Here is a 21,945-nt window from a genome sequence, read left to right as displayed (position 1 = left end):
CGATTGTGCATTGACCGGCGATACCGAGAGCATTTTTTACAGATGGAGATGAGCAGTAAAAATCTTCGGCGGCAGATTCCCTGATGTATACCGAAAGGTTACTGCAGTCGGGAAGAAACTCTTACAACATAGTAGTTACGATAAAAATTCCCATACTGATCTACACGCTTTTTAGAAGATACGGGACAGTGGGTTCGTCTAACTGTTTTACAAGATTGATGAAGACCGTTTTAAGCAGCTTACCGGAGAAGCGATTTAATCGCACGGTTAAGAGCTTCCACTCGGTTCGTTGTATTGTTGCCAAGCGCGCGCATTTCTTTCCGGTTATAAAATGCCCACATATCCACGCAAGGAAACCAGTTGCGAACGCAATACTGATAAAACTCGTCCGTACAGATTTTGGCAAACTGCTGCATTCCAGTCTGATACTCGTTTACTGATTTGGAGTATAAAAGCAACTGAAAGGCTGCAAACATCGCTTTTACGCCCCTGCGTCTCTCCTGATGCAGCCACTTCGAATTTGATACTTTTCAGTACATGGAACCAACACAACAGTATAGCGACACCCCGGAATTCTTCTCTTAGTGCTGCAATCTCTTTCCGGTCTTTGTCGACAAATACTGCCGAAATGCGATCAATGTTTTCCGCTGTCGTGGTTTCTTTAAACAGTTTCAGAAAGCCGCCAATCAGATTACTTGTGTCTTTCGTAATAAAACCAACTGCTACCGGTCTCGTATATCCGTTGTTGTCTTGGGCCGCCAACACATACAACGGGTAACGTTCAGCAGTCACGTTGTACGTTCCATCCATGAATAAAACTTCGGGAAATCTGAAAGTAGGCGTTTTCCATTACTCTATGTACTTTAGTGACCTTACCCTTCATACTCAAGCAATTAGCGGCTATTTCGTACCACGGTCACTACTACCTAAAATCTTAAACACGCGAAGAAAAGCGGTTCAACTAAACTAGTAAATTTATTGAAAAAAACTAGCACTTGACTGCAACAACCTTATATTTAATGTACGGCTTTAACAGTTCGGGGTATACCGTAATTATCGAATTTGTACCACTGGGCGACAGATAATTCGAATTACCTGGTGCATGTGCGCTTATTTTGGGTAGTTACGGTTATCATAAGGTGCTACTGTTTCTCAAACAATCGCTTTGGAGTGGGCCATTATTTTTTGAAACAAATCTAAACCGAGCGTTGTAATAGGTGTAATTCTCGCGCCATAAATTCGATAATTATGGTACATGGTAAAAAGTTGAGCAAATTTAAACATTTTCTAATTACCTTTTGAACGTCTCCTTCATTTTGCTTGAAACAAGAACTAGCACTTCCAAGTCTCCATGCGCAGTTGCCATATACTTCACTTCCAGACCAGGGTCAGTTTTCATTGCATTTTGCAGTCCTTCTTGCAATATCTCCTCTTGTGACTTTCCGCCTCGTGCACTGCATTTGTCTTTGGTACGGATGTTGTGGATATCTTTGGGACGCACTTCCTTACCGGTGTTTTGCTTCATTGACGCAACAATTGCACTTACACCAGTTCCCATTCGAAGCAACTCCTTCGCTTTCTCGCGATCTTCTGGTGCCAATCTCCGGACAGCAGGGTAGTGAGTATAAGCTGCATCCAGAAGTTCATGATTGTGTTGCAGCGAACTTTGTGTGCAATGAATGCAAGCGCCCCCTTGGTTGTAGTAAAAAACAAGCCTCACAGGGCAGTCTCTTTTGAAAGTGCTCTGAATTGGACGAACTTCCATAGGTTTCCGGGATCCTGTTCTTTTCCCATGAGTACACAGAAGTTCCAGCCTAAGGTAGTCGCCTGGCATATCATGTCGAAACTTTGTCCTTCCTTTACGGAAAACCTGCTTTGTTCTTTCGGAGTAAGACTGAATAAAATTCATCAAATCTTTCGTGCTCGGCCAATTGTCGCCAACTAAGATCAATTCAGCAGGTTCGGAAACTGAAGCTCGCTGACCAGGATCGCCACAAGGTTCCTGCACAGCGCTTTCAGCGTCTTCGCTCAGTTCGCTGTCTTCCATTTTGCGTAGCCACGGTATTCCAAATGCCCAAAGACGCAATTTAGGCAAGAATAAAATATTTCAAGATGCAGAATACATGTTTAATAATCTTTTTCCATAGTGGATCGCTGAAAATCTTCATCCACACTGTTTCTGTGCGAGTGAAATTCGAACAAAATCTTGGTGACCTCGTTTATCTCAGTCAGAAAAGCTCCGGCCATGCATATGCCGTGCGAATGCTGATTGGTCGCTTTACACCAAGGCGCCATTATTGCTCAACTTTTCTCGAATTTTTGTTCTTGTTATATTGCTTTGCCGGGCATGCAATTATATTTGGCACCCGCAAATAATCTGTCGATCACAAAATGTTATCTGGGTAAATAAAAAGAGCTTTTATCCGAATAAACTTGGGTATACAAGTACATACGCATGTGGCATCACCATGTCCGCGCTTGGGTCGCTCACAATGTCCACACTTTTGTCGCTCACAGCCCCGTATTAAAAAAACCTACAATCAAACATTCATCAACTAAAAACGTGGAACATTTTTTTGAGGCGGCGGATGGCTATGCACTGCTAGACGATATAAAAACTACTTGTCACGAGTCGGGAACCGAGTTCAGTATATTTTTATTTTTTCGCCATTTACCACTTAGCTGCAGTAAATTAACCGTCTGAAGTTTTGGACAAAATAGATGTTGTTCGTAAAAATGGTTTTAGAGAAAAATTCTGTCCAAACGATTTGATTACTTCAACCGCTCGATTTAGTTGCACAGCTGCAAGGCCCGGCCGGTGTGTGCTTTGCTTCGGACGCGTTACATCGCGCGGCTTGTGTAAGGCTGCGTTGCGCATTCTCATGGAGCGGGAAAATTATTCGAATCTATTCTAGAACAATGTGTGCAATCTCATAAAATTATCGAGTGCGCTGATTGATGGGCGTTGTCGCATCGGTAACTGAAGGAGACCAAAGTTTCTGCAGACCGTAAATACAAACGAAACACGCTCGCTGTAGCGTTTCCCTTTTCATATTAAATGGCGATGACCAACGGACGGACACCACCAGTTAACAGCAGTGACTATATAATACATACAATATGGACGATAAATTTATGTACAATTCCCCCGAGAGTTCGTGCACTGAGCAGCGTAGATGGCTACGCCCTTTACTTACTTCGCGATTTTAATCACTGAACCGTCGTGTAGTAATAGCTCTGTTACGATTTGTGAGATTCGTCGCCCATCTACCTAAATACATTTTGTGCGGTGGACAGCGGTGGTATGTTGGTCAGTTAATCACCTAGCGATTTTGTTTACTCTACAGAGGCGGCAGCTTGGGCACCTCAGCTACCTAACAATTTTGCTCACTGAGCAGTAGCGTAGTAGTGCTGCTAACTTAATCATGACCTGTGAGCTCGGTGACTCACAAAACTAACGGTTTTGCTAACTGTACAGTCATAGTTGCTCAGTCAACCTAGAGGTATCACGCATTGAAAAGTATTATTAGCTCGGTGCTCCCTCAGGCTCAATCACTCGCCTTGTTTGTGCAATGGTGGTAGCTCGGTGATCTCCGTCACTCACCCAACTAAAGATTTTGTGTACTGGATAGCGGTTGCAGTTTATTTGCGATTTTGGAGACCAGTTTGCCCGTCACAATGGCGTTAGTTGGCTCACCTATAGATTTCGTGCACTGAAAAGCGGTGGTAGCTCTGTCACTGTCTTGATTATCGATTTTGCGCGCTGTGCTGCGATGGCATCTCGGTGACCTCGGTCACAATCCTCTAGTGATTTTGTGCAGTGACCAGTTACCTGGATAGCATTGATAACAAATCAATACTTACTGTATTTTCAGATAGTGCGTGGTAGTTTTTTGTTCGCTGGATAGGGGCATGCGGTAGTTTAGCTGTATATTCGCGCTGTCGATTAACCGGAATACATGGTACGTTCAACATATTTAGCATGATTGATGAATCCAGAAGAGCAGAATTATTGGGATTGTTTCTTGTATTTAAGAATGCGGCTCTAGAAAAAGTTTGAGAATGTGTTCTAGCAAAATCAAGCACCCCAATAATCTTACAGTACTAGTGCACGTACAATACATGCATCGGCAAGATCTTGTATGGCTAGCCGGGCTAAGAGCTTCATATACGATGTGTAGTGCAAGCGTGCCGACAAAAAAAGTAAAGAAGCCGTTTTTCGATAAAGTCTAATTACATGTGCAATACTTATTTTACGCAGATATGTTGTCTAATATTTTGCCTAGGCAAACTCTTTCCAAGTTTCAAAGTCACCGTAAAATTGGGTTTGACATTTTACGGCATCGCGCTGCCCGGATTCAGTTCGGACGTATCCAAAAGGCAAAAGGTATAGCAGTTATGAACCACGACCAATCTGACTGCGGTCTCAGATTTCTAGATACGCTTTGGGTTAGAAGGATCTACAGTCTTTGGTGAGGCCGATGATTTTTTTCTAATACGTCTTTGGTGCGCCAACATCTGTTAGCAAAAACAACGCATGTTTGCAGGTAGTGGCGATCAACAAACAAATTTTACATTTTCTGTGATCGCGGAACATTGAGGACTTTCGACTTTTACTTCTATGCATCGGTCGAACCCCGTGCGTAGCCTTTCTGAAGGAATTGTAATAACGGCTCTGCTCCACTGGTCGTTCATTCAATCAGCCGTTTTCAACTTTGAAAATTTTTTGATACGCCGGTGCCTGCACAAATCGGTTTATCGAATCGTCGTCAAATCTGTAATGACAGAAAGGACAGTAATATTTTTAGAAAACCACGAGAAAGAGATCTTCAGCTCACGAGTGGTGATAAACTGTGCATTTTACATCCTGCGAACCCAGGAGCGAAGCTGTTCAGCGAGCAGTTCCTACACGGTCAATCAATTAGGACCAATCCCGCACATTATAGAAGGGAATGTTTTGGCTTTCTAAATTACCAGTTGTGCTAAAAAAGAAGCAAACAATCACAGTTATTTAGACAGACTGATGGCCGGCATCCGGCGATTATTAAAATCTGACAATGATCCGCAGCAAACTTTTCAAATTAACACATCTTCGCATACATTTTCCTGTTGGCCATACCATGCTGCAAATGGTACGAATCTAAAAGGTATAACAGCTTTCATCAGTTGTTCCGAGTCATTGTTATGACGAATTTATGGAAAGGTGATGTACAGTGCGGGGTTAACCCGTTGACGGGTATTGGCGTCAGGACGCAACATGGTCTTCTGAATTTTTTTCCCAATGATTGGGAACAGTTAATGAATATCAGTTAGCATAATTAGCAATAAGAGACTTTAAAGCAGCAGTAAAAACATAATTCAAACTTATATCTCAAGTGTATTTACAAATGACCGTTGCCCGAAAATGGCTAATTTCGGACTTTTCAAGCTCTCGCAGATCTTGCTAATTAACTAATTAGTGGATGAATAACTAAACAAGAGATAAATCAAAAAAGGACAACTAACAACGTTCTATTCCAAATCAATTAACACGGGTCTCGTAAGTTGAACCGTAGAAGACCACAGTCCGTCAAAAATTTGTGTTGCGTGCCAACACCATTGCCCATGAAGGGTCTCGAATACACGGGCGGGTGCAATTTCGACTATTTCTCTTTATCACATAATCAGATCAAGTTACTGTCGGTTCGTACGCAAAACATGCGCCACGCGGTTCTGTTGGTCGGAAACTGGCAAAAACGCTTTGCGTATCAACACCCCGGGCGGTCGGCGAAAAGACAAAATCGTCTCTAAATTTTTCGGCTTCCGGAAAACGGAACGCTTAGAGGAACCGAACATGATAGTCCTAATTGTAATTCTATACCGTCGTTGCAGTAACAATGTAAATGGCGGCACAACACCACGGCGGCCCGTTTCTACATATTAATGTATTGCTTGGGCAAGCTATGCGAGAGCTGCATAGCTTTTCAGAAACACGAATTTTGTTCCATCAGTCTCGGGCGGTTAAAAACTACAGTAACTGCTAGTGCTCACTATACGCGTGCACATTGGGGATCTTGACCTTTGCGGCAGCCTAGCTAGTTTCTTCCGGTCGCTAACGTGTTCCAGAAGGTGCTAGTGACCGGTGTCTAATATCTCATTTTGCGCTAATAACCACTGCAGCTGGACTATCCGCGCCGCCTTTTTGGACAGTGGCACTTGCGGCCATACCAAGGAAAAATGCAAATGCGCACTATGCGGGCAGTATAAAGGCGGCTAGGCGTGCCAGACATTCAAGAAAAGCAATGTTAAACTTCAAAAATGATGCTTCGTGCAGTCTCGTATGAGAGTATAATGATAGTTATGGGAGAGAAATATCGTTAGCATCGTTTACTTTCTGTATTCCATCTGTAAATAGTGGTCAAAATACATGGCAACGGGATATGGCAGTTTTTAATTTTTTGCTGACCAGTGGTCAACTTGTTGACCACTGCTATGCTCTTGTTTGGAAGTCCTTTTTTTGTATTATTTAATGGATTTATTACTTTTATTTAATTTCCGTTCGTCTAATTATCACAAAATTAAACGTTTTATGCTGTAGACCGTCCATGGGCATTGGCGTTGGCAAACACCCTAGTCACCAACGGCTGACCTATGGTCAGCACAAGCTTACAAAAAATTCCCATTCTTAATTGATTTTTTTCATCGGGAAATCCCGATTTTCAAAAGGAAACTCGCATTCCTTTGGGTACCGCCCGCTGGAGGGTTAAGAGTCTGTCCAGGTGACCCCCAAGGTGTATTTGTAACGTCAGTCATCGCTGAAATCAGCCTTTCACTTCCGCCTTTCATAAGTGCCCTGCGCCTCTTGTCGCTCCAGTTTTCCGGGATAATGATGATCATAAATGGTAGCTGTTTGCCTAAAATGGTTGCATGAATTTGTCATTAAAAGCTGTACAGGCACCAATATTCTGGCACAGCGCAACAATTAGGATCAGTACTTTTGCCGCACTACTGAATCAGTAGTGCGGCAAAATAGCCTAACGGCTATTGGGCCGACCGTAGTGCGTTTAAATAGCCTAATGGCTAATTAAGCGCAGTGTGCGGCAAAATAGTCTAGTGGCTATTGCGCCTACCATAGTGCGGTAAAATAGCCTACTGGCTATTCTGCCGCAAAGACTGCGGCAAAATAGCCACTTCGTTTACTTATCTTATCTTCAGCGCACGCAGCTTTATCGGTGACATGCATTCTCCGAGATTTTAAGTGCTTCTTAAGATTCAGGTACTGCTGGCAAGGTGATGCAAGAGAATAAACAGCCTTTTTCCTGTAGATCGCTGTAGAAGCTATAAGCAGCATTTAAGCAGACTAGTGGTATAAAATTCACATTTGCGGTATCACCACCAGACTCTCACGTTTATTACAAAGATTATCTTGTGACATAACGCAAATACAGTATGTCTCTTTATTTGCTTGAAAAGAAGAAACTATTTTCTCGGTACGAATGGAATGCTGTGGATGTGGAGATGGATGGGATGCAGCAGCACGGCTACGTCATCGGCCTAGAGCACAACGCTGATGGCTCGCAGCGTTTGCTTGTTGATTTTGGATGTCCGGGACAGCGGTCGGTCCCGGTTGAATACGGAAAGGCTTCAATGGAACCATGGAACAGTGGCCGTGGCTTCCCTCCGGTGGGTGCAAGGGACGTCGCCGTGGAGGTACTGATCACCAGTCAGCCACATCATCCTTGGAAATGGTATCCCGGGAAAATGCTCATGTCCCAGTTCGATGAACTACCCAAGTACGCTTTTGTAGAAGCGTTGCTGGAGCACCGTAGTGTCTGTAAACTGGTTTCTCATAACCGGATAAGGAAGCCGCTGTCGGACGCTGAACTGCGGTTGCGAAACCTCCTGCCAGGTTATTTTCTGACAGGCGCGCGTAGGTTCTCTGAAGGCTTTTGGTCCGCGCTGAAACCAACAGTGGCCATGCGACTGCGCCGTGAAATAGAAATACGTCGTTCTTTTATCATCACATGTACCAGTCATGATGTAATGACGTATTTTGGGAGTGATGGATATGTTAACTGGCTGCAAAACGAGAATGCTGTAAGTCTATTGCGGTGCTAACTGCCTTTCTCCTGAATTTGTGTTGTACGCGTAGCACATATTAGGTCTTGCAGAGTGCGACGAAAAGATGGGGGGGGGGGTGATAACTGATGTGGAAAAATTTTTTTTGCTTAGTGGGAAAAATTCACATTTGATCGCGATAGGATACTAAAAGATCATAGAGAAGAAGCACGGGTTCAGGACCAAGCTGAGAATGTATCAGACGGCGAGGAAGCTGTTAGCACCGACGAAGTCGGTATGATGCTGCCGCCAATAATTCTGAGAGAGATATTCCACGAGCTGGACTTCATTGACCGACTGCGCTGCCGACGTTCCTGTTATTTATGGGATAAGATTTTGAGCGCACCGGAATTTCGCCGAGAAATATATGTAGAGCTGCATCCAACGGAGTGGTTGCTTCCTGAAAAGCGGCAATCCAATTACGACTCGTACACATGCATCTTAAAGCACCTGATCGCTGGACCGGGAACGCACACCATCTGCATACGGAACGGCAGCATTCGCAGGCGGGACGACGGCCCCGATATAGTCATGAACACCATTCAACAGGTGTTGGAAGTACAGCAGACACATTGATCGGTTAGGGTTTTGCAGGCGCAATATGAAAATCTGCAGCAAGGGCGACCGTACATTGGCAGATTACTGTGCTCATCTAGCCCGTTCGTACATAAAATCGCATAAAATCGCACCGTGGTGTCATCGCATCATCTGGGTTGATGTTTCGCTGGCCTACTGGAAACATGAATGTCTAATTGATTCTCTCATTCCCCATGCGGAATTCCAACTGCACAGCACCAGTGCTGTTCAGCTTTGGGACCTGTTTGAGACACATTTGCATCCCGTGGAGCCGTTGGAATTGGCTGTGGAGCGCGTTAAAATGCGGTTAGCGGAAGAGAACCATTGCGTAAGAGGCTGTTGGAAAATCATCCGGGTGCCGTAAAAATTTATTTTAAATTCTGTAATTCCGTCGTGCAATGACAAGATCTTGCAGGTGCTTAAGGCGTTCCAAAGCTGTGATCCCCGTCCTTCTGCACATGATTCTAATCGCAAGTGGGCGAGGGACGATTTGAAGAATCTGGATATTCGGAAGTTGAACCGGATCTGTTTAGATGCTTTTTCTCGTCTCTGGTGCTTCCACGAGCGCCGTCGAGAAACACGCGGGCATAATCGAGCGACTGCAGCACATCTTCGGCGAACAGCTAACGCTCCGAGGAAAATCAACAATTCCTCTTGAGCAGGAATCTGAGCAATAAACGGATGGAATATGATAATATCTAAGATGCAAGAATAATGTAGCATTCTGCAGCTTTGAGCAAACCTGGCATGCAGAAGATTAGTCGTTGTACTTCGTATGTGCATTTATACAGCGATAAAATTTAGCGTAATTGTACTTAGGTTCTTAAGCAGGACAATCTGCATTTTTCCCTTTTAGGAAATGCAACGGTTTCTCTTTTCTAAGGTTGAATAGCATGTGTACATCCCCACCTGCCTACTTTATCAAAGCCCCATTTCATACCGGAAGTCGTTTTGCCCACAGAGTATCTACGATGACAGTTGGGTGAACTTTTTTGTATACATTAATTTAATCTGCGCTGGGACGCGAACTGTTTACAAAATTCTGCAGGAAACGAATAAATTTCAATTTTTTTTGCCCCACTAAACGAACCGCGGAAGAAGATTGATTATATTTGGTGATCGCTGGATTTTAACAACATGCGCAAGCCCTTAACTACCGTAGACAATTGGCATTTGGCTGATCTCTCTCCCGAATGCTCAGTTTATTAGAAACAGCAGCGGATCATCGATGTCGTTGTCGTCTTCTTCGAGATTTTCACCGCTTGCTGTTGACATATCTCTCGAGTTTGATAAGGCGGACATCGTGTGCAAGCAGATGCAATTTAGATCCCGAATGTCCAGACTAATCAAATTATCCAGCGTCCATTTCCGGTTGCGATACTTTGCCGATGAGCGTGGATCGCAGCTTTGACACGCGTCAAGAATCTGGAGAAGTATAATCACTCTAACATTTGCGTTCTTCAAAGCAAAAACATTGGGTTTACTTTGATAATCTCACTGCAAGCTTTTTCTGAATGTGCCCTGATCTGTTCGGCAATCCACTGCTTGATGTGATCTGCACCCAACGGTTTTATACAGCCCAGGTGGGCCTCCAACACGTCCCAAACCTTTGCCGGATCCACGCTGCTCAAAATAAACACAGCACACGGAATCCGAAAGAGACATTTCCATTTACCTGCCGAGTAGGACAGAGAGCAATTTCTCCAGATTATGGAATGACACCACGACGCCCTGTTGGAATATTCCCTGGCGAGGTTGTGGCTGAAGTACCGTAACGTCCACTTGGCATTGAAGATTCCCACTTCGCGATGGGGCAGAACCAACCGGCTAATACGACTGCTGGTGCTCTGCAGCATGCTCTGCATACATTTCATGGCTGTGTTGATGTAATATTGCCCACCTGTACCGTATTCGACGGCGTTATGTACAATAACCGCTCGCGTCGCTGGTGTACAGTAATGTACTTAAAAATACAAGCATATGCGGCGTAATTAAAGTTCAACACCAAATCGGGAGGAGGGTACGTGGGATTGTGGTGCAGTTGCATATGGACATCGTGGCAGACTTCCGGCGAGTTGAGAATCTGGTCCCATAATTGGCAAGTGCGTCGGCAGCGCATCCACTTACTATAGGTGGCCAACCGAACGACCGTACGGGTAAGCATTCTGGTCAAGCTTGGTGCCGAAAGTGAGTGGCGCGTCATGGGCCTTTTACTCGTGAGGCCGAGTGCACGAAAGCGAGGGAACCAGAAAACAAAAGATGCATTAGTTGCGTAACCTTGCGTTCGTGCTGAAAATGAAAATCACAGGAGATAAAACCGTTATTGTTATTATTAACAAATACATTTATTACGACATTGTTAAAAGTGAATTATTACCGTACATACCCCTCTCTTTAAGGGACAGTTCCAAGTCCTTTGAGCGGACTGGATAGCTGGAACAGTTCTGCCACGACTTGCGTCCCAGTGTGCCCACAGTGCACCGACCACTTCCGTCGGTTTTGGGCTATCTTCCCGGGACGGGGTCCATGTCCACCTTGTCGGTAGCTCGGTCGTGGTTGTCCGGTCCGGTGGCTGTCCGCACTGGGAGCCGTGGCGGATCGAGCCGTGAACGATGAACATCTGCTACGGTGTAATGGGCTGATGGCACAACAAAAAGTTTTTATGTAATTTATTTCGATAATCGCAGTTTTAGAGACGCGTACGAAAGCGATTTAATAACAAAAACACCAGCCATACGATTACGAGGCCACAGTACGTGTAGTGACTACTAGTCCTGTACTTCGACATTTCTCAGATTAGAAACGTTTTTGCTGTATAATTACGTATGCCAAACGCCTACCACACAAATTTTTGTTTGCAGATATCTATACAAGAAATAATTCTAATGAATTTCTATACGTAGTTTGCATAAGTAAATTTTTGACGTTTGAGGTGGCTTAGCCTAAAACAAACTTGAATTTCGGCTTCCACGTAGCGGCTTCAACGCTAATGAAAAAGGGTCTCCTAGTGTCATAGTGCATGTTAACCTTTCATCGAAAATGCCAAACTTGGAATAGCCTTAATATTAGAGACCGAAAACAGTACGAGTATAATTATTGTACTGCCGTATACGGTATACTGTACGGTCAAGCCGTACGGGAAAAGACTACGGTAAATAATCCGCCCCGTGACCGTAAGTCAAAAACACGATTTTACAATAGGCCGTATACGGTATACGTACTCCGGTTATATTTAAGTAACCGTACCGTAGGACCGTAAGCAGAAACCGCACTAAAATAAAATACTGTTTCCGGTCTATATTTAACACACTTATATGATGATCGCAAACAATAGCCCACACGCACAATAACGCTCTTGTGAACGCAAGCCATCGTAATTATTCCGGCGCATTTTTTAACTAGTACGATTGATACAACCTACATATTTTATTTTCTCGAAAGCCTAAACTGCATAAAGCATTGCACTGCAACCATTTCCGCACTGCCAGGTTTTGAAGTTATCACGTTTGCTATGGGGAATTTCCTTATTATGTATTAGTATAATGTTGACTATCCAGAATTCACAAAATTAATAGCATCCCATTAACCGTAACGTGCAGTATACAGGCACGATGCCTGACGCCTGATGGCAGCATCAGCCAACGTACACATTTCGCAGGCTACGCAAGCTGTTGCATGGCGGATAAACTGGATCATGCCTGCATTACCGGCACTTTAACGGTTATCCACTTCGACTGTTGCAACGCAGCGCTCATTTCCGTATACACGCCATGTGCACGGTATTTTGTTGTGAGTCAGCGCACAGACGTTAGCGGTTTGCATATCGATCTGTTAGCCGCAGAATCGCAGAGCACGTACACAGACCTTGCTAGTGACGGTTAGCTGTCGTTGTGGAAGATGCGTCTTTCTGCTGCATCACATGCTCGTGTACAACAAACTTCAAGTTATTTTGATTATTTCACTTTCAAAACGATATACAGGGTTCGATTAACTGTGTAATTATTGCAGTTACTAGAAGTCTATAAATGCCGTGAGATGTCGATTTTTGTCGCGGATGTTAAATCGTGTTTTGGTACTAGAGTTTCCGTAAAGTCTCATAATGGGTTCTGTATACAGCAGTCTTCGAAGCTATTATTTGCGCTGTTTGAACATCCATCACAAGCCTGTAGAAAAGCCGAGATCTTCCGACCTTAAGCCACTTGAATTCACTGTTAATCCAGAAAATTCCTTTGCAATTCGACTGTTGAGATCACTGATACAGCCATCTGACCTGCTTGAAAAAAATATCCTAGTTAGTCCGTGCCATGTTGAGGTGATACTAGCAGCGCTGTTGCCGAGAATCGACGGAGACATCAGGGATTTACTGACGGAACTATTGTGTCCGAATGGAAGGAGTTATGAAGAATTTCTTAAAACCTTGGACGACGCCGTCCTAGAAGGCTTGAATATTGTGTTTTATGATGATACATACTCTATGGTGGATCATTCAGCGGGACAATATATCGCCCAGGTGGAATTCATGAAAGCTGCTTTTCACAGCAATCCCGAAGAGGCTGCAAACATCATCAACCGCATTATTTCCAGCAAAATTAGTGCCAATGCCAACCAGTTTTCTCCTGTAGTCACATCAGATGCCTCGCTAATTCTGGTCAGCATTGTACAAGTTTCCGGCAAATGGGAAAGCCCATTTCGCACGGGAGATACGCAGACTGGGACCTTTTACGGCCTTAATAAAAAGGAGACGCAAGTCCCACTGATGAAATACGAGTCGTGTTGGGTGCGTACGTATAATGTTCCTGGAACTGGTGGTTGCCATAAAGCGGCTGGACATCCGCATATGGTTATAATGGATTTAGCCGGCGGAACGTATTGCGTCATGATTATTCTGCCGTCAGTGGACGAAGAAATAAGTCAAATAATGGATAAATTCCAACAAATTCTGACCATTGAAACCCTGTTAAAATGGCGCGAAAAGGCATACGGAAACGATGTCGATATTGTTGTGCCCAAATTCCGCCTGCGTCACACCACTGATTTGAAATCGTGCATGGAAGTGATGGGTTTGGACGGGCTGTTTACACCATCAGTTAGCACGTTTAGACCAATGTCTGGGGAAGAAGAAGTGAACGTCCAAGAGTTCAGGCAAGAAATCATAATAGGTAAGCCTTATACTTTTCTAGGTATACTTAGGTAAGAGAAGGCGGTAACAGATAAGATTTTATTGGTAAGCCTTATACTTTTTATAGGTAAGAGATAAAAACGTGAGGAGATGCTTCTTGTCCACGCTATGCTCACGACACCGTTGAGTTTAGGTTGTGCAGTTGGAGCCTTGTTGAATGTTTTCTAATTGACGTTTTTCGAATATCGGAAATCCCAAGTCGACAATTTTTGGGCTTGAAAAAATTAGAGTTAAAAATCACTCGCAGGTTCAGCTTTAAACTAGTGACTAGTGCTAATTACATTTAGAAGGACCACTGGCCCATAATTACGATATAGTACAGAGCTCTGTAAATAAAGTATCTTTAACGGTTAACCTGTTTTGATCGTCGCAAAGCATCCAGACGAGGTTTATTGGTGCAACGATGTCGCTGCCGCAGAGTACCGGACGGCGGTTAGTTAGAGCTTTTGATTAAATTGTTGTCGGTTTTACTATTTGTATAGTTCGTATGGAAAATTACAATCGGTCTTCGTAGCATAAAAAACGTGATTCCCTGTTGTTGCTTTCACAGGTCTTGACGAATATGGGCTGAATGCATCCCCCTTTTCTCAACCCCGATATGTGCCGGGACTTCCACTGACTAATCCAAACTTTGTCGTCAATAGACCGTTTTTGTTAATTGTTTGGGACGAATATAATAATATTCCTGTTATTATTGGGCAAATAACCGATCCTATCAGTATGTGATCACTGATCGTCCTGTGAAACTGCACGGCGCAGAATTTGGGATCTCCTTTGTGTCAGAGCAAGCTGCTGTAGAAATAGCACTGGTAGGGATAAACCACATAGGCACTTGTCCAGTGGCACTTGTCCAGTGTCTTGATTAATGGATTTTAGATGTACGGACTGTATTTAGCGCTGGTTCATTTCGAACATGCTCATACTTAATAATTCATTAACAAACTTGGGACAACTTGAGGACATAAAAGTGCGCATTTATTTGTGCTCGTTGGGTTTACCTACAATTTTTTGGTTTCTCCTATTATATTTTGGTTTTTTTTTTGTAAACGTTTTGTTTCGTTAGAAACATTATCCGAGGTCAGCAGATCGTCTGCGTGCCGAAGATGACAAAAGCCAAACCGCCTTCACCGAAGCTCAACGACCTATTCCGCGTCGACGCAGCATCTGTCTCTTCTAATTTTTCGAGTACAGTAATTAACGGTAAAATACAGGTAAATGAGACTCTCGATTTATTTCAAACGGCTTGTGATGCGAACATGAGAAGAGCTATCACAACCGCTTCCTTAGGAAAAAGCCACCAGAAGGGTATTAAACCGAACATTAATATCGGCACGAGAGAAAATGAAATCAATTGCGGACTATCCATTTACTTTGTGGAAACGTCAGACTTACCATCCAATGTTCCCTGATTGCGCATATATACTTTCGCCTTAGCGTTCTGTCAGCTATCTGTAGGTTTTGTAAGCACAGTAACTCCGTCATCGGCTGCAAATCATTTCCCTGATAATTTCCGTTGAAACCCAGTAACTGCGCTGAACGGAGAAAGAAATGAAGCAGACCTCTCGTCTACCAGAGCCTGGCTCGTTTAAGTTTTTAACTGAGTTCAAACGGATCTAAAATAATATTGAATTAAAAGGCCAACGAAACGAACTGCTGTAAGAACATATTATGACGTAGATTACCGCGGCTGCCGTCAGAAACCATTTGTAAATTAATGCTAGCATTTTACGTGAGCAGAAACGCGTAACAGTAACCTTTCCTATCATGAACCTGTCCAACGCTTCGGCAGGTGCAAATACTTCCAGGCTGGCTCCCACGGAACTCAAAATCTGGCTGACCATTACTGTATTTATTGGATTTCTGGGCGGTATATTGATCTTGTTCCTTTTGCTGGTAATGCACTCTTCTCATAAGCTTCTTATTGGCTCCGGCAAGCTAAACGCTCACATGGAGCTGATAGAACTTCAAATGTGCACAGCAGAGAACCCATTGCAAAATGTTTCGTTTTTCCTGAAACAGATGGGTTACGACAGTTTTTGATGCGCCGCACATCTTAGCTTGTATACTTTGACCTTTGTGTCGATATGGGCAGCGGCGATGCTGGCCGTTAATCGGTTCGTAGCCGTGGTTTTGCCGCAACACTTCGCGCCGCTAACGCGTAATCGCTGTATAATAATTAAGCTGCTGTTTCCCTGGATGGTTGTACTGTGCAGCATGGCTCTATTGCACAGCGTTCATGGGACAATTTTAGGTACGTTCGCCACGGGAGCCTGTGGTCTGGTACGACCGATGAATTTGGCCATGAATGTGGCTACAGTACTCGAGAGCTACATTCCGTACGGAGTTCTCGGTGTTGCGTATCTGGCGTTGATTTCGCATCAAAAATGGATGAGACGCCGGCGTATTATGAATTCTCAGCAGACACATATCGTTGAGAGAAGACTGGCGATAGCACGAATACTGTTTTACTCGTTTATGTGGTACTGTCTTTTCCTCTTACCGCCGGCGATAATTAACACCCGGTTTCCGGAGATTCGGAGACAAGCACGGGTGGTAATGTGGATTCGGGCTATCTGGGTGCTGGGATATGCTGCGAATCCTGTAAGACACTGTTGTAGAATGGACTGCTATTATGCTCGTATATTACAACAGCATTGGTTAACTATCCATACTGATGATGGAGCAATCAATAAACAGTAGTTTAATGAATAATTAGCGTACTGAACTTGAACTCGGGATATTTGTGTGGCTGATATAAAAAATTATAGATATTCTTCTTCCTTCTGTGCCGCAAATATCGTGCAGCTGGAAAATTATTACTCAAGAGACTCTGTTCTAGGACGAACAGAGCACATCCGGCTGCTACGACAACGAAATGGCAGCCCAGAACACCGGAGGGAGGTCGTAATTTCATTTGATTATTAAAATTTGGTTGCATATCTGTTATTTTATAGGTATTTTCCGGCTTTCTGATTTATTTTGCTTAATATTAGCGTACCATTCATGTTTTATTTTCTGGGTGGCTAAACAAAATGGTAGTCCCCTGTTTTGTTGTGTTTCTCGCAGGCCGTTGAGCACGGTAAAATTTTCTGGCTGTTGGTTAGAGAATTTTACAGTATTAAGTACCATAAACAACAAAACATAGTCACAACCACAAAATTTCATTGGCACATACCGCGCAAACCACTTGCGTACAAACCGATGTTTACCGTACCTAACAAAAAGTCGCCCTCCGAAAGATAATTGTGAAAGCGTTCCTCGACGCTGGCATAGGCTGAAATCGCTCGTTACGGAGGAAAGTTTGCCTAATTCGCAGCATAGAAAATTCGTATTCATCGCTTTCGTTAAACTTTAAATTCATTGCACACTCCGTACATACCTGCTGGCATTGTTCTACACCACAGGATGGGGTCATATGTTGTTTTTAACTTGTTCTGAGAAGTTCTTTATTTCCGCTCATTAAGATTTTATGTATTGTTACTGAATTAATTGATTCGGAATGCATCATCACCTTATGAGCAATCTATCAATGCTCACCCGAGTAGTTGCCGCCAAGAAAGAAATATGAATTTTTATTCTCTGATCCCAAAACTACTCAGCACATAGTGTAATAAAAAATAATAACGAGCGGTCAACAGTAGACTGCTGCTAATACAAAATAAAAATTACCTTTCAGCACCATTTGATTTTCTAACGAGAAACAAGAAATTGCTGCGGTAATTGAGTTCATAAGGTTTAAAACATGCGATGGGAAAATTAAAACAAAGAACGATAAGAAAACCATTCAAAACCGTTGCTGGCACTGAATAAATTGCTGGCACTGCATAAATTGCCTATCCAGTATCCACTACCCACTGACAGTTCGGCAGCTTATGTACTGCTGATTTGCTTATGGCTTGCCGCGTATTGTACAGACCGGTCCTTTTGTATTGAGTGCCAGACGGCCAAATGCAAAACGCGCCAAGACAATATAAAGCACAAAACCTGGAAACTGTTGAGCATTTGCTCATAAACGGAGGAATAAGAGCACAGACTGCGGCAGTTCCAAGATAAACGGAAACGATAAGATAAGTTGGTTATAAAGAGAAACCAAATGTCCAGATTCAACCACGCTGATGGAATCGGCCGAAAAATTTCTTGATGTACCCGACCGTAGCTGTCTTGATGAGAGGCTGGAGGATGAACTCACAATTATGCAGTTAATTTTTTGGATTTCTGTTATCATGGGATAATTATTAAAATTAATTACTAATTTGAATTGCACCGAGAAATCTTTAGTTATCTGTATAGCTACGAAAACGGAAAGCAGTGTTATCGGAATGCAAGGAATAGATTGAGAGAACGATGAGGACGGCTCGCAGCATCTGCTTGTGGGCTTTAAATGTACGTCACAGCAGTCGGTGTCTGATAAATGGAAAGGTTTTGGCAGACCGACAACAGGTACGGGTTGCGCACATCAGACTGCATGCGGAATTCATAAGCATTTCTTGGTAGGCAAAACAGAAAAACTCAATGCATTTGTGGAGAAGCTCGAAATCATTTCCAGCATCGTGCCAAAGTTTGGATTAGCAGTCATTAGCTGCTGCAAACGCTTCATATGCGCGGAAAAGCAGACGATCTGGTTGCGGCTGAATAATTTGTGTTTCAAGTGGTTTGATGGAGAATTCAATGTCACCCGGTCGTGTCAGGGCAAAGTACTCGTACTGTTCGCCGAACATTAAAAGATGGAAGTGCTTTTTCATCGCAAGCTTGCGTTTTTTTTTATTTTTCAAGTAGCTACTGCTTCGTCGAAATACCCGCTGACAATGGTGACACTAGAATTTATGAAATTTGTTAATTTTAGAAATCCAATAAAACGTCGTTTCGCGTAAAATATTGTGGCGTTACATAATTATAAGTATAAGAGAAAATGGCAGCATCCAACAATATTTAGTCAGATGCTAGCAGCTTACGTTTACATACAGTCAATTCCATTAAACACGAGAAACGGCTTTTAAACGCAGTGCGAGCACACGTCCTGTCAGAACTTAAGCAGTTCGTTATTTGAAGTGGACTGGAAAGCGGCTTGCTGTTTGGCTGCAAAACGTCCATATCAGCATCTTCAAAAATATATTAGCCGAATTCTGTCTACCAGGTTCAGAGAAATATTTTCCTGCTTCATGCAGTCTTTAGAGATGACAGTACTTCAGGATTTTAAATAAAAGCGGCTGCGGGTACCGTCTGCACAATATACACTTACTACCTATTTTCACAAGTCATTAACTTTCTCAGCAGTTTATTACTGATTTAACAGTTTACGGTAGTACTCAGTTTTGTTTTATCAGTTACTCGGTCATCATGAATTTCTTGCAGATTATGGCTCTGTATACGATTTTTTTGTTTGTGGTTGTTAAGGTGAGTGCACACTGCACACTGCAGAAAATCCACGCAATTGGCTGCATATATTAATACAAGAAACAGCCTCGGCTTCGCCTCCGCGTTTCTTGTGCTCCACGGCCACTTATTTGATTTTTGAATGGATTTTATTAGTATAATATCTATATTTCGCCGAAACGTTATCGTTGTAATATTATCGCAATAGCGCAAAAAAAACGTATCTTATGTCCGGTCAGGAGTGGTAAATCGATTACCTGCTCACCTAACGGACTCTGTGCACCGGATAGTAGTGGTAGCACAGTCACTTGTTCCCCAACGGACTTTGTGCAATGGACATTACCGGTAGCTCCGTCCCCCGCTCACCTAACGGGCTCGCTCTCGCCTAACGGGCTCGGTCACCCGCTCGCCTAACGGGCTCGGTCATCCGCTCACTAACAGGTTTGGTTTCACCTAACGGGCTCGGTATCGCCTAACGGGCTCTGACTCCCGCTCGCCTAACGGGCTCGGTCACCTGCTCACTAACAGGTTTGGTTTCACCTAACGGGCTCGGTATCGCCTAACGCTGACTCCCGCTCGCCTAACGGGTTTGGTCACCCGTTCACTAGTGGGCTCTGTCACCCGCTCGCCTAACGCGCTCGACCTCACCTAACGGGTTCGGTCACCGCTCACTAACGGATGTGGTCTCACCTAACGGGCTCGGTCACCCGTTCACTAATGGCTCTGTCACCCGCTCGCCTAACGGGCTCGGCCTCACCTAACGGGTTCGGTCACCCGCTCACTAACGGTTGTGGTCTCACCTAGCGGGATCTGTCACTCGCTCACCAATCGGGCTCGGCCACCCGCTCTCTATCAGGTTTGGTCTCACCTAACGGGCTCGGCCACCCGTTCACTGAGGGGCTCTGCCACCCGCTCGCCTAATGGGCTCTTTCACCCGCTCGCCTAATGGGCTCTTTCACCCGCTTACTAACGGGCTCTGTCACCGGCTAACTAAGGGGCTCGGTCTCACCTAACGGGCTCGGTAACCCGCTATCTAACGGGTTTTGTGCACTGGACAGTAGTGACAGCACGGTCACCCGTTCACCTACCCGGCTCTGTGCACTAACAGTAGTGACAACTCAGTCACTCGTTCCTTAACGAGCTTTGAACCGGACATTTGGGTTAGATCGGTCGCTGGTTCCCTATCGGGCTTTGTACACTGGAGAGCAGTGACAGCTCGGTCACCCAACGAACTATAGCAATATTTCGGTCATTTACTGGCCCAGCGAGTTCTGTCGACTAGACTATAGTGGTATTTCGGTCACTCGCTGAAGCTGAAGGCTGAACTACCGGTTTGTGCACAGAAGAATGGCGGTAGTTCGGTCTATGACTGATTGAACAGACAATTAGTAGACAGTAGTATAATGAAAGCTGCTCGGCCGGCACTACTACAGAAATGTTTAACATACGCAGTCGTTCTTGTCGTAATAACGGTCTGGTAATTAAATTCATTCTGATAATTTAAGCAGAAATTCATTGACTTTCATTTTTGAACTATATTTTAGTTGGTTTACGTGGCAACATTGCCTGGTTAAAATACCACGATGATAATTATTTTTATAATAATAATAATTTAGTTGCATTTGGTAAAGGTAGTCAAAACTCTTCCGCTTTGGCGTTCCAAAAGGGAGAGGTTTTGAAAGAAATGAATACCATCTGGCCGGGTTTTCGACTACGGGCTTTCAGAATATAATACTGGTTTGGGTCAGTCTTTTCTGGTTTGCCGGCTCTGGTGTATCCCATTCGTGGCAATATAGACCTGAATCTGGATAAATAAATATATATATAGAAAAGTTCCCCGGGGAATCTGTCTATTATTGGTCGAAGAGGGACGGTTACTCCCACCGTCTGACCAGCGCCCGCTTCCCTTGCCGGGTTGTATATAAGGCGGGAGCGCTGTAACGGCGCATTACATTTGTCCATTTGGAAGCTGCCGTTCAGAAAAATTTGTTTTTTTTGTTGCTGCCACGATCAAAATAGTCCACGGACACTTTGATTCCGCAGCTTACCAGTTGTGTTCTTATGAGTGCAATACGCACACTGTGTGACCTTTAACGGTTTTCCGTTTTTCCGTACACCTTTTTGAATAAACTCTATCGCCGTTCTCTTACACTATCTTATAGATAGTTGGATACGGATAAGTTTTTGATTTGATAAATTAGTTGAATTGATACCAATTTTGACGCACTGTCACAAGCTTTTGCTTGCACAGTACAGTATATCTGCTTGCATTTGTGTTTAATTTGGTTGATTAATACCGCCATGGCCCCAAGCAAGACTGCCCTTAAGAAACTCACTAAAGAAGAACTGATGGACCATTGTCGCGGCCAAGATGTGGAGGATTCCGGCACCAGGAATGATATGCTAATCCGGCCGTACGATCATTACGGTATGGAAAATTCACAGGGCTCTCACGACCGGTCTCCCTCAATTGTGGAAGAAGCAATTTCCGACCCTAATTCTGTGGCCATCCTAGCGGAAACGTTGCAGCTTGCTGAACAGTCCGTTAACGAAATCCTCAAGGCCGGGTTTGCCACTGTTTCCAAACTGCGTCGGCTGACAATGTGCCAGTATTTTCCGTCCAACCTGAAATTCATTACTATGGACGCGGACCGCATGGAAGTGCAGCTGTTCATCGGGCCAAAGCAACAGCACGTCAACTCCGTCGATCTCCGTCACGT

General features: G+C 43.9%; 2 protein-coding genes and 1 pseudogene across 3 annotated transcripts; 1 reads left to right on the top strand and 2 right to left on the bottom strand.

The window, feature by feature from the left end:
* Positions 1-239: 239 nt before the first annotated feature.
* LOC129588745 (uncharacterized) lies at positions 240-1,525 on the bottom strand (annotated as a pseudogene).
* Positions 1,526-9,870: 8,345 nt separating this feature from the next.
* Positions 9,871-10,743, bottom strand: LOC129588744 (uncharacterized). The gene is made up of 3 exons (XM_055483109.1): positions 10,638-10,743; positions 10,158-10,573; positions 9,871-10,098 (listed from the first exon to the last, which is right to left on the bottom strand). Exons 1-3 carry the CDS (start codon positions 10,651-10,653, stop codon positions 9,871-9,873), a joined length of 660 nt encoding a protein of 219 aa, XP_055339084.1. The 5' UTR covers positions 10,654-10,743.
* A 1,858-nt stretch (positions 10,744-12,601) lies between these two features.
* LOC129588838 (alpha-1-antitrypsin homolog) lies at positions 12,602-14,977 on the top strand. 2 transcript variants are annotated; one of them, XR_008690525.1, is made up of 3 exons: positions 12,602-13,832; positions 14,403-14,661; positions 14,916-14,977. XR_008690525.1 is itself a non-coding variant. In XM_055483235.1 (2 exons), the coding sequence occupies exons 1-2, from the start codon at positions 12,773-12,775 to the stop codon at positions 14,576-14,578; spliced, it is 1,236 nt and encodes a 411-aa protein (XP_055339210.1). In that variant the 5' UTR covers positions 12,602-12,772; the 3' UTR covers positions 14,579-14,729. The 2 variants fall into 2 exon arrangements, 1 of the variants encoding a protein (XP_055339210.1); XM_055483235.1 differs by lacking the exon at positions 14,916-14,977 and having other exon boundaries at positions 14,403-14,729.
* Positions 14,978-21,945: the final 6,968 nt, after the last annotated feature.

Source organism: Paramacrobiotus metropolitanus, unplaced genomic scaffold (genome assembly GCF_019649055.1).
Source record: "Paramacrobiotus metropolitanus isolate TYO unplaced genomic scaffold, Prichtersi_v1.0 Parri_scaffold0000031, whole genome shotgun sequence".
NCBI classification, from domain to species: domain Eukaryota; kingdom Metazoa; phylum Tardigrada; class Eutardigrada; order Parachela; family Macrobiotidae; genus Paramacrobiotus; species Paramacrobiotus metropolitanus.
Note: the sequence above shows the minus strand (reverse complement) of the source record. Positions and strands in the feature narration are given on the sequence as shown.

Coding starts and splice junctions, on each gene's coding strand:
- LOC129588838 (XM_055483235.1), top strand. CDS start 12,773: ATGGGTTCTGTATACAGCAGTCTTCGAAGCTATTATTTGCGCTGTTTG. Junction 13,833..14,402: donor CAGGCAAGAAATCATAATAG/GTAAGCCTTATA, acceptor TTGCTTTCACAG/GTCTTGACGAATATGGGCTG.
- LOC129588744 (XM_055483109.1), bottom strand. Junction 10,099..10,157: donor CTTGCAGTGAGATTATCAAA/GTAAACCCAATG, acceptor ATACTTCTCCAG/ATTCTTGACGCGTGTCAAAG.